At 37.1% G+C, this 14,797-nt stretch overlaps 1 protein-coding gene across 3 annotated transcripts in view; it reads left to right on the forward strand.

Annotated features, from left to right (window-relative positions):
• Positions 1–14,797, forward strand: part of HTT (huntingtin) — an 83,886-nt gene that overhangs the window by 7,492 nt on the left and 61,597 nt on the right. For 2 of the 3 annotated variants that reach the window (XM_084518840.1, XM_084518838.1), the window contains exons 4-14: positions 2,905–2,964; positions 4,012–4,091; positions 4,518–4,656; positions 4,886–5,027; positions 6,478–6,656; positions 7,086–7,290; positions 8,117–8,164; positions 11,217–11,297; positions 11,724–12,088; positions 13,884–14,007; positions 14,283–14,401. In XM_084518840.1, the coding sequence (XP_084374966.1) occupies positions 2,905–2,964; positions 4,012–4,091; positions 4,518–4,656; positions 4,886–5,027; positions 6,478–6,656; positions 7,086–7,290; positions 8,117–8,164; positions 11,217–11,297; positions 11,724–12,088; positions 13,884–14,007; positions 14,283–14,401 (1,542 nt within the window). The remainder of the gene's footprint in view (positions 1–2,904; positions 2,965–4,011; positions 4,092–4,517; positions 4,657–4,885; positions 5,028–6,477; positions 6,657–7,085; positions 7,291–8,116; positions 8,165–11,216; positions 11,298–11,723; positions 12,089–13,883; positions 14,008–14,282; positions 14,402–14,797) is intronic. The other variant, XM_084518839.1, reaches the window with a different exon arrangement.

A 14,797-nucleotide genomic window follows, 5' to 3' on the forward strand; every position in this document is an offset into this window, starting at 1 on the left:
TTGTAAAGATAAAAGTGATTTTCAAATGACAGTCTGCTATCAGTCACTAAGCTTGCAGTTTGGTCACAGCTGTTAAATGTTGATAGTTGTGGTATTCAGACCACAGGTATTTGTCAGACTGTTACTGAAGGTGGTCACAGTTTGTATTTTGTTTCCATATCTATGCTCTGTGGTAGCAGCTTAGTCTTTAAGCAGACCTGTTTGGTGTATAAATGTAGAGGGGAAAAAGACATGCACTTTTATTTTTGGGTTGTTCAAGGAGCAGTGATGCTTGTGATAAGTAGAACAGAGGCATCAGGCCCCTAACCTTGCAAATTAGTTAACGTTCAGCTTTTTTGGTACTTCAGGCAATTTAGGGCTACTTCTGTTGCTATAAAGATGTTTTATATTTTCTCTTTTGAAGTAAGAATCTAGATATCAAGTCTTATTTGTAAAACCATGTCTGGATTCGGTATTCATTAGTGCAATTAAAACATTAACATTTCTGTATAGACAAGGCTTTAAACTGCAGTGACGAATTTAGTTAAACCTCTGTAGGTGGTCTTTGAATACCGTTCCACTCACCTGTCAGAACCTCCCAGAGAGCATAAATGGCTTAAAATTTAAACAGCTTTGGTGAGATCTTTATATGAAAGAAAAAAAAAAAATGAAGTTGGGAATTATCCATGCAAATACCACTTGCAAGTGAGTTGTTACTGAAGTAATCTCATTTTTGAAGTTGAACTACAAAGCTGTTGTAGTGCTGCCTGACCTAACGACACTGGTGGGACTCCTCTTGCAGATTGTAGTACAGTTGGTCGCAGTAATTAGGATTTATTAGCTATGTTAATTTGCAGTTGACTCTGCTTATATTTTTTTTTTTTTGGACTAGGATGAATTTTTAGGTTCTGTCCTTCTAAAAATATAAGTAAACAAACAAAAGTATTAAAGTTGCTCTAGCTGAGTGTAGTATAAGGACAAGTAACCCTTGAAACCAGAATAGTAGCTGGTGCTTTTTTTGTGTGTGTGTTGATCACTGTCGTGGTTTAACCCGGCCGGCAGCTAAACATCACGCAGCCGTTCGCTCACCCTCCCCCCTCCCTCTCTGGGACGGGGGAGAGAGATGGAAAGTGAAGCCCGTGAGTTGAGATAAAGACAGTTTAATAAGACAGGAAAATAATAATAATAATAATAATACAATAGTGATAATAGTACTACTAATAATAACGTGTACAAACAAGTGATGCACAATGCAATTGCTCACCACCTGCCGACCGACACCCAGCCTAACCCCGAGCAGTCCGGCCCCCCTCCCCCCGGCTAGCCACCCCTATATATTGTTTAGCATGATGTCAGATGGTATGGAATACCCCTTTGGCTAGTTTGGGTCACCTGTCCTGGGTCTGTCCCCTCCCAGCTCTTACTGCACCCCCAGCCTGCCTGTTGGCAGGACAGAGCAAGAAGCTGAGATGTCCGTGGCTTAGTGTAAGCACTGCTCTGCAGCAATTAAAACATCGGGGTGTTATCAGCACTCTTCTCATCCTAAGCCAAAACACAGCATTCCACCAGCTACTAGGAAGAAAATTAACTCTGTTCTAACTGAAACCAGGACAATTACGCACAGAGGCTGTGACCTTTGTGAAAGCTTAATTTTTACAGAAGTGAAATTAGTCCTTACCTGGTATAGTCTAGGCATTTTCAGTTAATAGTTGGGGTGCTTATAACAGTTTAGAGATGCAAGCAAGACTTTTCTGGGAAGGTAGTATTTTGTTGTGATGATTGGTGTAATTGTGGCATAAAGTTATTGGGCATACAATAAGGAAATAGTGCTCTGGAAGAATCACAGGCTGACTGTGCATAAGCAGTTGTGGCTTCCACATCAGCACGTGCCACATAGGATTTTGTAGTCGTCATGAATAATCCTGTGAAGATGTGAGCTTACTGGTTGATGGTCAAGAAGGCAAATTTCAGAAACCAGAAATTATTGAATGAAATATGAAACATTAAATGACTATATAAATTCATAAGCTAGATACTTGCATATTGCATGAAGTTCTCGTTTCAGCTGAAGGAGTTGTGCCACTATTCATGAACATTTCTACCACGTGCTAGATAAAAAACAAATGGAAAAGAAGGGGTGATCATATATATACAGAATGCTCTGTAGGAAAGGATTTTACATAGTGGAACTATTTCCTTTTTTTCCCTTTCTGCCATGGTGGAGGTAGAATGATTGAGTTGAGGTGAACAGAAAATTTGTACTCCTCAGTGCTTACTTTCATTTCGTGTTCTCTAATTCTTAATTGTACTACAAGCTTAGAGCAAACTAAAATGCATGCTCTGGCACACTCTGTGTGATTAGATCCTGGAACATGATACTGCTGGTGTCCAAAACACCTCATGGCAACAAATGGATGCTGAAAACAGAATAATTTATAAAAGAAGGGGTTTTCAAGGGCTGCTGTAGGTAATGCTACAAATACAGCCTCAGCTGCAGAAATACCTGACAGTAGGCTGCTTGAAAGTGGCAGTGTCTAGCAGGGAATAGCTCTTGCTGCTTGTGGGTACTACTATTTTGTTTTAATAGTTTATTCCTGGGTATTTATTATTGGCTATTGCCAGAAGGCACTTTAAGTTGACTGTAGCTGGGGTCTGATGCCACGTGGCCTCTTTTAGGCAGGTGGGACAAGTAGCTAGTGTCAACTGCAAATACCTCAGTTTGTGGAATTGTCCATGTTTCTGTTTTGTTATTGTGGAAAACATAAAGGCATTTCCTGTCTTCTGATTAGTTTTGTCCTCCTATGCATCATATGTACGGGCAGTTAAATAGTTCTACACTTTTTTTTTTATTATTTTAAGTGCAACTTAGTTTCTTTCAAGTCCCTCCAGTCTGATGCAATATATTCATGATACGTTTTATTGCAGGTTTTGATGGATTCCAATCTCCCTAGGTTACAATTAGAATTGTATAAAGAGATTAAAAAGGTGAGTTTACCTTGCTTTTGTCTTTCTGAAATAGAGTATTTAATAAGTGTTTTAGTATATTGGAATGTGGAATTCATGAAAATAGTGTTTGTTTTTTTTTTAAAGGTCAAAGTTAAAGCTTACAGAATTTGGTTCTTGCATCAGTTAGATCACTTTGCCATGTCAAAATCTGTTAACATTGCTCTGAATCTGAAAATGTCCAATTTGTAATTCAGATGCAGTTGTGTTTTTTTCAGTTGTGTGTACGCTATGCTAACAATGGCACCATGAACCTTTGATGTACTAGCTAAGTAAACTAAAAAAGTACTTTCTAAACACCTCAGTTCAGTTTTCAGGGAGGCTTGACTTGAGAAGTATTTTGGTTAGGTTCAAGCTAAGTAAAGTACGTAATTTATCCAAATAGGGAGATTAGAGAAGATGACACCTATCAACTTCTATAGTTTTCCACATTCCAACAATATTGAGGAGCTTTACTATATCCTCAGACACTGGGTCTAAATACACTCTGGCTCAAGTCATGTGCTTTATTGAAGATGTCAATACAGAATAATAGTTACTAAATTCAGAATGTGAGCCATTAAGAAATGATGTAGGTTGTTACATGGAATTTTTTTGGTGTTCGCTGGAGCTGAAGGTTATTTACTTGCATATTTCCACTGCTGTCAATTTTATGCTGCATTTGTATTTCTGCAAGTGTTCCAGTGATTTTAGACTCCCATATCATCAGTGTCTCTTTGTTGGTTGATGACTGTCTCTGTGGTATTTTAAGCTGATTTCAGCAGAGTGGAGATCTCAGACATTTCCTTCTCTTTCTTGATGTTCTCTCTTACTCATTTTGGGTCACTTGGAAAATTCCTAATACCAGCTAGCAAAATAAAGGCAGTTGTGGATCTGACTTTCCTTCCTTTTAGCTAGAAGAATTTTAAGACTTCCATATACCTTATGTTTGTTATCTAAGTAAAATTGTGTAAGATGTAAGCAATTGTAGACATTCTATTAGGGAATGGTTTTGCTTTATGAAATGTAACAGTTGTATGCTCTATTTAGAATGGTGCTTCCCGAAGTCTACGTGCTGCGCTCTGGAGATTTGCTGAGCTTGCTCATCTAGTTCGGCCTCAAAAATGCAGGTAAACTCATCCTAGTAGTGAGCTTTCCAAAGAACATTTACCAAAATACAGATGCTAAAAAATTTTTTACCATTCTCAAATTTTAAATATTCTTCTCACCCTCCCTCCCCCCCAGTTATATTCCTGTCACGTTGTCTCTGAAGTAGCTTAATTTGAGTAGCTAGTTTTCTTTTAGCAGAATTTTAATTCTGTGTTGTACATAACTGTGAGAAGGGCAAGACGTGTGAAGATGATGATTTTTTTCATGTATTGTTTTTAATTCTTAATGTCTGCTAACTGTATTCACCTTGTTTTTCTATGTTACATGTAGCTAATGGAAATATTTTGTATGATTTAGTTGAACGAAGAATTTGTGTATGAATTAAAAAAGGTTTTGGTGGCTACAGTTGTTCTTACCTCGAATTGTTTCTCCTTTGTCGTACTTAGGCCATACTTAGTGAACCTTTTGCCCTGTTTAACACGAATAAGTAAGAGACCTGAAGAATCGGTACAAGAAACACTAGCTGCAGCAATACCAAAAATCATGGCAGCATTTGGCAATTTTGCAAACGACAATGAGATTAAGGTATCTTTAACCTAGTAGTGCTCCTTGTTACATCTCAAAGCACAGTTAAACTACCACTACTATCAATCATGTTGCAGAAAGCAGTATTCTAGCTGCATGTATGAATTAAGGCAAAAGTTGTCTTTGCTTGATGTGATGCTTGGAATGGATGGAAAAGATGCTTGACTTCTCTTTTAATGAGAAAGAAAAAGAGAGAGAAGTGAATTAAATAACATTATCTTGTTTTTAGGTTTTATTGAAGGCTTTCATAGCTAATCTTAAATCCAGTTCCCCTACTATCCGTCGAACTGCAGCAGGATCAGCAGTAAGCATCTGTCAACATTCACGAAGAATGCAGTATTTTTATGCCTGGTTATTGAATGTACTTTTAGGTAAGATTCTGGGGAAAAATAATTTTGCTTCAGGTGTAAGTAATATGAATTTAATTTCTCACGTAATATGCTAAATATGTGAATGGTTTTGAGGCAAAGAAGGGATACTTAGACTATCAGTTGCCCTGCTTGTGCTTGCTTTATTTTTTGTAGTTAGGAAATAGAGATACTCATGTTATTTGTATCTTGTGCGTTTGGAAATGCTAATTCAGTTATGTTGAAAAGAAACAGCCAAAGCTAAGGAAGTAAGTAGCCTATTGGAAAATGAGGACGTCTAGGTGTTCTTCTGCAAGACCTTGCTCTGGAATCTGTGAAGACTTGTATTGTTTAGCAGCCTGGTTGTTAGTGCAGAGAGTCTGAACTGGAAGATATGGCTATTCTTAGTGTTATAGTCATGTAGCCTTTTAAAGAACAGGTACCACGTTGATTCTTTTCTTCAAGGCCTAACTTAAGTGCTATAGGTACTTAATTCTACTAGAAGTAGGTTTTTGTTTTTTTTAATTTAAAAGCACAAAAGTTCATGTGATGTAATTTCTTCTATATTCCGTTATCTGGGAAGTTTTTGCAGTCTTTGGGGGAGATCTGCAGCTGATGATGAAACACCTGAATTGTAGTGGAAGCTTTTGCCTCAGTTGTGGTACTGTGCAAGGGTTCTTTCATATGTAGACTATAATGCAAATGGAGAGGGAAGGAAGACAGGCAGGTGTGTGAAGTATTATCCTGTTAGCCTTGCTTCTTAAAAGACGAGGTGAAAAATGCAGATGCCATGGCCGTATAGTGACTTTTCTCATTCTGACTTGAAAATGGTGTATTACTTCTCAGTCCTTCTTTCTCTGTGTGCATGTTGTTCTTTCCTGCCTCAAAGGTGCTGTTTTACAATGTCCTAGCAATGGTACTGAATTTAGACAGTAGTATTAATAGGAATGTAACTTATATTAATTCTTCATGTATTTTGAATTTGCTTCTTTGATTAGTGGGTAAATATATAGAGCAAGATTTCCAGTTGAAGGAGGCAGCAAAAGTATAAATGTTATTCATCAGGACAGTAGCATGTGTTCTGGAGGGGGGAGTTATGTTGGGCCTGAACTGAATAGCCAAGTGGAGGGAGGAAGTTACTCAGTACGAGCCTCAGGGATTATTTAAAAAATAAAACACAGTTGTGCTGTTATTGAACAGAAGAGGTAGGAAATAGGGGAAGGGAGCCATTGTCCTCCGATCATCCACCCACATGTCCTAAATCATTGTCAGGAGTGTTAAATAATATGTATATTCAAGTGTTTCTACACTTAAAAACATTCTTTAGTTGCTGCTAGGTGGTGTTTTCTTGTTTTGTTTTTTAACAGAAACTATTACACTGACTACACAATTTATGTAGTTGATGTGTTTGTACATTCGTGTTGATATTTACCATTGTTAGTAAGCGGTTTGGCTTGTTCTGCTCTACCCCCAGGCTTGTTGGTTCCTGTAGATGATGATCATCCTACTCTTTTAATTTTGGGTGTTTTACTTACACTAAGGTATCTCATACCTTTATTGCAACAACAAGTGAAGGATACCAGCCTGAAAGGCAGTTTTGGTGTAACAAGGAAAGAAGCAGAGATTTCACCTTCACCAGATCAGCTTGTACAGGTAAAACACAAATAATAACCCCAACCTGAAGAGTACTATTTGGACTATGGGGGAGGGAACCTTTCAAACAGTGTGATGCAACACTAGTTTGGTGTCTAGTGGTTGGAATTCCTGATAAATAATTTTAATAACATGAAATCCTTGAAAAATGCTTGCTAGGTGTTCCTAAAGGAATTCATAAAAATTACTGCATTCTTGGATGTGATTCCTCCTCCTATAATAATCAAACATGATAAGAGACTACTACCAAGAAGGCAGTTAAATGGCTTCATTGAGATGAGCTTTTCCTTTTAGTAAAGGAGGATGATGATGATTAGATACAGCATATCTCAGTCACTTTGAATGCACCACTGAAATTTAATGTGGTATATGAGAATGAAGGTAGTATGTTGCATCTTCACATACTTACTCTATTACTTTGTTTTTTAGGTTTATGAATTGACTCTGCATTATACTCAGCATCAGGACCACAACGTTGTGACTGGAGCTTTAGAATTATTACAGCAGCTTTTCAGAACACCACCACCTGAACTTCTCCATGCCCTGACCACTACAGGTGGCATTTCACAGGTCAGTGTATCCAAAGATGAATCCACCATCAGGAACCGGAGTGGGAGCATAGTGGAGCTCATAGGTAAGCTATGTTTTTGGTAATTCGTGTAAAAGGAAATGATTGCAGGCTCTATTTCTTAATGCTACTCAAAAGTACAAAGGATAAAATAAATAGTGTAAAGGTATACATGATATTTTTCCTTGTACAGTCACAGATCCTCTCCCACTTTATTTTCCTTTAAGTGGGTGTACATTCATTCAGTATTGTGGAACTCCAGAGTATTTTGTTTTGTGTTGATGATTTTTTGTTTACACAGAGCAAGTTAACCATGGTGACTGATACTTTTCACAAAATGAATGTTCTCACCAAGCATCTGACAGTTGTGATTCATAGAAAGCTGATCTAATCAGAATTTATGTTAACTAAGAGCTCCTTGCTAAATGTCAAAACCAGCATGAAATTAAAGCATGTCTTAACTTTATCTGTAACTTAAAATCAGCTATTAGTGTTCCTGTTTGTGAAGTGCATGTTCTTAAAATTGTCTCTTAACTGCTACTTACCTGTGTCAAAAGAATCAGTCTCTGATTGGATTTTCTGTAACGACTTCTGCATTGAACTAATGGATCATTCTAGTATTGCTGCTCTTAGAAGTAATTCGTTAGCCAGGAACAATCGTACCAGTGAAATTTGGAACACTTTTTTAAAAGTAAACTTCACACAACTTGCACAGAAAATTAAAGTTACTTGGTGGCGAATGACCCCAAAAAAACTTGAGCTTCAAAAGCATCAAGTTTATTTCTTCCTGGCCTGGCCTTTTTTTTTCCTTCCAATTTGAGGCTTTTAGAATTCCTTCATGATTTCAGCAGCTCTGTCTTTGCCCTGATATGTTACTTTCTGTGATTTGCAGCTGGAGGGGGGTCTTCATGCAGCCCTGTTCTTGCAAGAAAGCATAAAGGTGATTATTTCCAAAATCAATCTTTTAATTGTGTTCTCCTCAGATTCCCCTCCCTCCCTCCCTTCATTGTCTTGCTGAACTCTGGTCTTTGTTCATAAATTCCTTCCTGTTACCAGCTGAGCTTCATCACTGTAAATCACTGTAAAAAGAATTCTGATGAGATTTCTGATATTGCAACCAAGATGTTCTAAAATTATTTGAAGCAGTATTGGTCTTATTTTTGCTGTAACACAGCAAAATTATGCTGATGAGTATTGAGGCAATTTTCAGTTTTAAAGAGCTTATTTAAAAATATTGTCTGAACAGGGCATTCCTTCTTTTGACAGTAATATTTAACTTTTAACGTAACTCACTAAATAGTTAACCTTCCTGTTTTTGAGAGTCCCGTTTTCTTCCTCTTTTGCTAATGTGTGTTTGTTTGCATGCTTTGATGTGATGCTTTTTGCTTATTTTTTATGCCTTGTCCTTGACGATTAGCATTATTAATTCTGTGTCTTACTGTGTATATTTAATTTCTTTAGTAAGTAACTCGTTTGGCAGGATTTAAAAAAAAATAATAAAATTTACTCTGAAGTATTATTTCCCAGTTTGTGCATGAAATTACGTTGTATCTAGTTATATACTTAAGTTATTTCACAAAGGAATCATTCTAGATACAGCTGGCAACAGATTTGTCATCTGTTTTAGCTGAGGAAGATGTTAGTACTGCGGTAGAACAGCGTGTGAAAGTAGTGCAGTCAGTGCAAGCATAGTAGGCAGAGAGATGTGCAATACTGTAAAAAGGAAAACCTCAGGGAAAGATAGCTTAAGACTCAATAGGGTTATTCAGACTCAGAGGACTGCTGTAGCTCCTAGCTTACCTTTTTTTCCCAACTATGTCCTTCCATCTTTGTGTGCAAAGAATCTCATTATGCTTCAATACTGTAACAATATGCCTAAATGTGAACTAGTGGGTAGAGCTGAATAAAATAAGAAATAATCTCTGCATCAATAAGCACTAGTTTAAAAGCAAGAGAGTGAATAAGAAGGTGCTCTGGAAGTAGGTATTGCTGCAACATCCGAATGTGAGAGACTGCAAGAAATCAGAACAACAATGCAACAAATCAACAATGTAGAAAATCAATTCTACATGAAAATGGTAGAATTATCACTTTGATAATTAAAATTGTTAATGGTCTTTAGTGAAGATTTAATAATAGTATAAATTCAATTGAAGTACTTGATAAACACTAACCTTCCCTCACTTTATGGGAAAGCATGTATGGAGCCATCAGTTTTCATCTTTCAAGATCATGATACAAAGATTATTTTGTGGTCTGAAAATGGTATAAATGAATTTGTGGAAACTTGTTCGTGATTTTGAATTTCATGTAGGTTTAATCTCAAATTCTGAATTGTTCATTTCCTATTGCTCACCACTGAAGAAAGGAGGGAAAATTAAGCTTATTCCCAATTCCTGCTCAATGTAGTTTTGCAGTGTCTTGGCATATAGAGTAGTGTGCTTCTGTGGTTAGCCATAGGTGAAACTTCTCAAGCTGTAACATTCTTCCGCTATTAGCCTTATGTTAGAACTTGGATTTTCTATGTCTCTTCAATCATTCTGCTTCAGACCAACTTTAGTTTGGAGCAGCTGGCCTATGCTACTTTGTTTCAGCTTCAGAAAATTATTCGTGAACAAGGCTGAAAACTTGTTTCTAAATGAAGGAATATGTTCTGCATCTTAACTGACTTTTGTTCCTCAAAATAGAGAAGCGCCATTCTGTGGCTTGTTTTATAGGCTTACGTAGACACGCAAAGCCTAATATGCCTTGTAAGTGTTTTCCAGTGTCGTTCTTCTTCTTTCACTTTTAAAGGTGATCAGCTGTGGAAAGTAGAATACCCCAGTTTCTTTTAGTGAAATGGACATAAATGTGGAAAAGAATCGAGAAAAATAAGCCATTTTTTTCATGCTTTTGCTTGGGAATTCTTAGCACAGATTTACTCACTCCTGTGAGGATGTGTAGCTCTCAGTGAGCTGCTGTTATTTTATATAAAATATACACTGAAATGTTGTGGTTACCTTTCTGCCTTACTTACAGTCTTGAATAGCATAAAACATACTTTTATGAAGGAGACAGTTTTACAATGTTTTTTTCTGCATATATATGAAGCAGTTATGATAGGGAAATGAATACAAAAGTCTAATGCTTTTCTTCTACTGGTAACTTAAATGACGTATAAAAGAATTCATGTCAAGTTGTCAGAACACTGGTATCTTACGTAGTAAATCTTGGACTACCAGTGAGGTTTATTCTAAAGTGCAAAAGAGGTTTGCTGTCATGAATCCCTCTGTCTGAGCAATTGGCTTATGAGATTCATAAGCCAATGGCCTTAATTATTTCCTCTCCTTCTCAGTACAGTTGTATCCTTGTTCTGCTCCCAGGCAGTGAGTATCTGCAGGTATCTTTCTCCACTGCCTCTATTTTAAATAGACATTAAACTGTGAGTAAGTGAACTCTTTTAAGATGACTGTGTTAGGTTATAAATGATTCTTTCTTCCTGTGGCAAAAGCCTCCCCAAAAAGTTTTGCCTTAGTAGCCCTGAAGCATTTTCCTTTCTTGTACCATTGGAGTTCCAAGCCCCAAAATAAGAGTAGCCTTTACTTAATGACTTTCACAGCCTTAAGGATAGAGAAGTTATTTTATTATTTGTGGTGCTTAATGTCCCTCTGAGTTGGGGGCAGACATGTGGATGCCTTAGTAATGGGACATACTTGAAGAAATTACTGGGATTTTGGTCACAGTACACAAAAATAAACTAGAATGGTACAACCATTCAATAAACTTGCTTAACTGTGTGTCTTCATTACTGTTTCTTTCCTGACCAGATAGTGAGGGTCTGGATGTTTCTTCATTTCTTCTTCCATCTGTTGCATGGTATAGCTTTGAAAAGTTGTTTGTATAAACTTCTAAATGCAAAATTTATTTATTTTTAATAACTTCAACTGTTGAGCATTTCAAATCGGCTTTAACTTTGGTAAACTGTAAGGCTTTTCTTACATCACACTTACCAGGTAAAATACTTCTCGGTGAAGAAGAAGGTTTGGAAGATGATTCTGAAACCCGATCAGATGTCAGTGCTGCATCATTTGCAGGTACTTGCCTTTCCTTTTAGCAGTGCAAACATATGTTACTTTACATTACAAAACCTTTATTTTTCTGACAGTACATAAAATACAGAAGTGTGTGTTATGGTGACAACGAAGTAGATGGACACTCAAAGGATGTGATAGGAAAAACTGAAACCTTAAATGCTCTTGGGTGTAAAATTTAAGTAATGAAGTTGACTGCCTATTTTTTTAAAAAGGATCAGGCTGTCACTGGCATAGATGGATGGCATAGAGGTGAGGAAGTATTTTAAGAGATCTGACAGGTGATTGTTTCTTTACTGTGGTTTAGCTGTTTAGTCATGAATTTTCCTTAGCCTAATTTAATTTAGAGCATAGTATTTTAAAGATGCTCGTGTAAAGAGTGAAACACAAATTTAAGCGTTTGGTTGACCTATAAATGTCTTTTTGCAGCTTCTGTGAAGGGCGAGATTACCAGTGAACTAGCTTCTTCATCGGGTGTATCAACAGCTGGGTCAGCAGGGAGTTCAGCTGCTGATCCTACCGGACATGATATCATTACCGAGCAGCCACGTTCTCAACATACGTTGCAGTCAGACTCTGTAGACCTGACGAGCTGTGATCTGACAAGCACAGCTACAGAAGGGGAAGATGATGATGTGCTTAGTCGAAGCTCCAGTCAGATCAGTGCTGTCCAGTCAGATCCCACTATGGACTTGAATGACGGTACACAGGCTTCCTCACCAATTAGTGATAGCTCTCAGACTACTACAGAAGGTCCAGACTCAGCTGTAACCCCTTCGGACAGTTCTGAAATTGTAAGTGTGCAGCGGGCAGAGGGGGGATCCACTTCAACTGAGGGGCCTGACATATCTCAGAGTTCTTCCATGGAGGGCCCAGACTTGGATTCCTCTCCTTATTCGTCTTCTACTTTTCCATCCTCAGCTAGTAACAATGGAAAGGTTAGCAGCTCACACCCCCATTGGAGAGCTTGACCTCCTTTTAACACTTTCACTTGAGCAGTAATTAAAAACTACAAGGCTCTAATCATTCTGTTCAGTGGGTAGGTCATGCGAAGACAAGCATCCACAGTTTGTCGCTTACTGGAAAAATGCCAATATCAGAGGCTTGATATAAGTATATCCTCTGAATAACGTATCCTTCAGTTTGTATAGATCCATTACTAATTGTTTGGGTGCAGAAGAACTAACGGAAGTGTTAAAAGGTGAACAGTCATACTTGGAATGCTAAAGGAGTACTTTTGAAACCTAACACTTCACATTTTCTTCTGCCTGTGCTTTTTTACTTGGCAGCACAACTCATTTTTATTCTTTTTATTCCATCTTCCAATTTTTCCTATGCTCAGCAAATATTGCATGATTTACTAAAGAAACAGATACCAAATAAACATTTGAAGTATGCATACAGTACAGCTATGAGATTTCTTTTAGGCAAGTATATCCTGAGGCGGTAATTTAAAAAAAAATAATAAAGGGAAAAAATAATTCTGGAAGCCGGAGAAAAATGCACAAGAGGAAAAAATATTTCATTTTTTTCCAAATATTGTTGAACTTTTGACTGAAGTTGATAGTTTGAAAGAGTAATAGTCTTTTACACCTACAGAAGATAGTAAACTTACAGTTATGACAAGCAAATACTCCTACAAATATGAAATAGAGGAACTAAAGGAGTGATGGTAATTGCATTGTCTCTGAACAAAATGTAGGCAGTGCAGAGGTCAAAGTGTGCAGACATTTAAAGGCAAGTTACAGAGATTAACAAGTTGTGCATATTGCAGATTCTTGTCAGACTGTTGCATGTGTCAAGTTTCATAATATTTATTAACTGTAATTACAAATAAAATTACTTTTTTCCCCAACTGACAGGCTAAGTGGCATCCCCTTTATCCACATGCAGGCTTTTTAATGAAAGATTTCAAGGCGCTTCTTCGGTTATTCCCTGACTTGTATCTTGTATTTCCTGATTAAAAAAAAAAAAAAAAAGACAGTAAAAAAACTAAAGTTTATGGTTACCAATTTTTAGTCTTTTATGGTTATTTTCCACAAGTATCTACTGTCTGTATGCTGTATTGGTTAAAATCCTTTCCATGTGTGTCCATTTTAGCACTGATTTAGGATGAAGGGATTAAAATGAGTTCAACCTCACCTGTCATTTTTAAAAATTCTACATGTGTTCTGTTTTTTTTGTGTCTATTCACAATGAGTGAGGTTATGGGAGAGTGTGACAGCAAGGAACAAGTTTGATTTGTGACAATAAAGGTATCAGTTTTGATTTGTAACTAGTGAGATAATTTTCTTTGGAATAAGGGAGTGTGGGGAGTTGTAGAGGAGGTATTGCACTACATGCTCAGCTTTCTCAGTGCTCACATCCAAGTTCATGGCTTACCTGGGAGACTCTCAGATCTAACCATGTCCTGTTGCGGCTCAAATGCTGGAGGAGGGAGGGAAGCTGCTTTGGGGCCTGCACGCAGCTGTACACTAATCTGTCAGGCTCACATTTGCTTTCAAAGTATTTCTAGATTACTAACACTGCATGTTTGAGTGTTATTACTGTGTGTTAAGTTATTTTAAGTAGTGTCTTTGTACTCTGTAGGTTTTGGAGGGTGCTGAAGGACAATATTCTGGAATGCAAATTGGGCAGCTGCAAGATGAGGAAGATGAAGCTGCAAATATTCTCCAGGATGATTCATCGGAGTCTTTCAGAAATTCTTCTATTGGTATGTTGATAAATAAAGGAGGAGGAAAAAATACAGAACTGGTTACACCTTTAGGGCAGACGTTACAGGTGAATCTGTTATTGTAAGAGACTGAAGACTTAAATGGAAGTGAAAAATAAATAATTAGGTTGAAATGTAAAATAAATATATTTTAACGCTTCTAATGAATAACTTGTTTTGATCACCGCTAATTTATTTTTCATGTTTATAATTAAGTTCAAAGTGTTTTTAATTTGCATCTAAAATGATGTGTAATGAATTGCCTTCTTCTAAAGCTCTTCAGCAGCCTCACCTGTTGAAAACCACGAGCCATAGTAGGCAGCCTTCTGATGGCAGTGTTGATAGATTCACATCAAAAGAGGATGCAGCAGATCCTGGTGACCATGAGAATAAGGTGAGAAGCGGTCACGGTGGTATGGTTCAAAGTTTGAAACAACTACGTTTTGTTTTTTTAAAAATAATTTGTGGATGTGTAAATCGGTGATAAGCATGGGTAGCATATATACATAGTGTACTTGGTTGTAGGTCAGGATAGCTAATGTTGACTAGTAAACCTGAGCTGTAACTTGAATTTCATTTAACATAAGGTAAATACACAAACTTTTATACTGAATGCAATTGCCAGCAAAATGAAAACAGATAACATTTTTAAACTGCTGAGAACACAAAACCGTTTTGTCTGTGTGTTAACAGTGTACACTCCTACCTGAAATATCTTTGCACTGGTTGCTACCTGTGTAGGTAACTTTCATCTCCTCAGGAGTTATGTATGTCTTTCTTACTCTTTGAG

Source organism: Aythya ferina (assembly GCF_964211825.1).
Source record: "Aythya ferina genome assembly, chromosome: 4".
Classification (NCBI taxonomy): domain Eukaryota; kingdom Metazoa; phylum Chordata; class Aves; order Anseriformes; family Anatidae; genus Aythya; species Aythya ferina.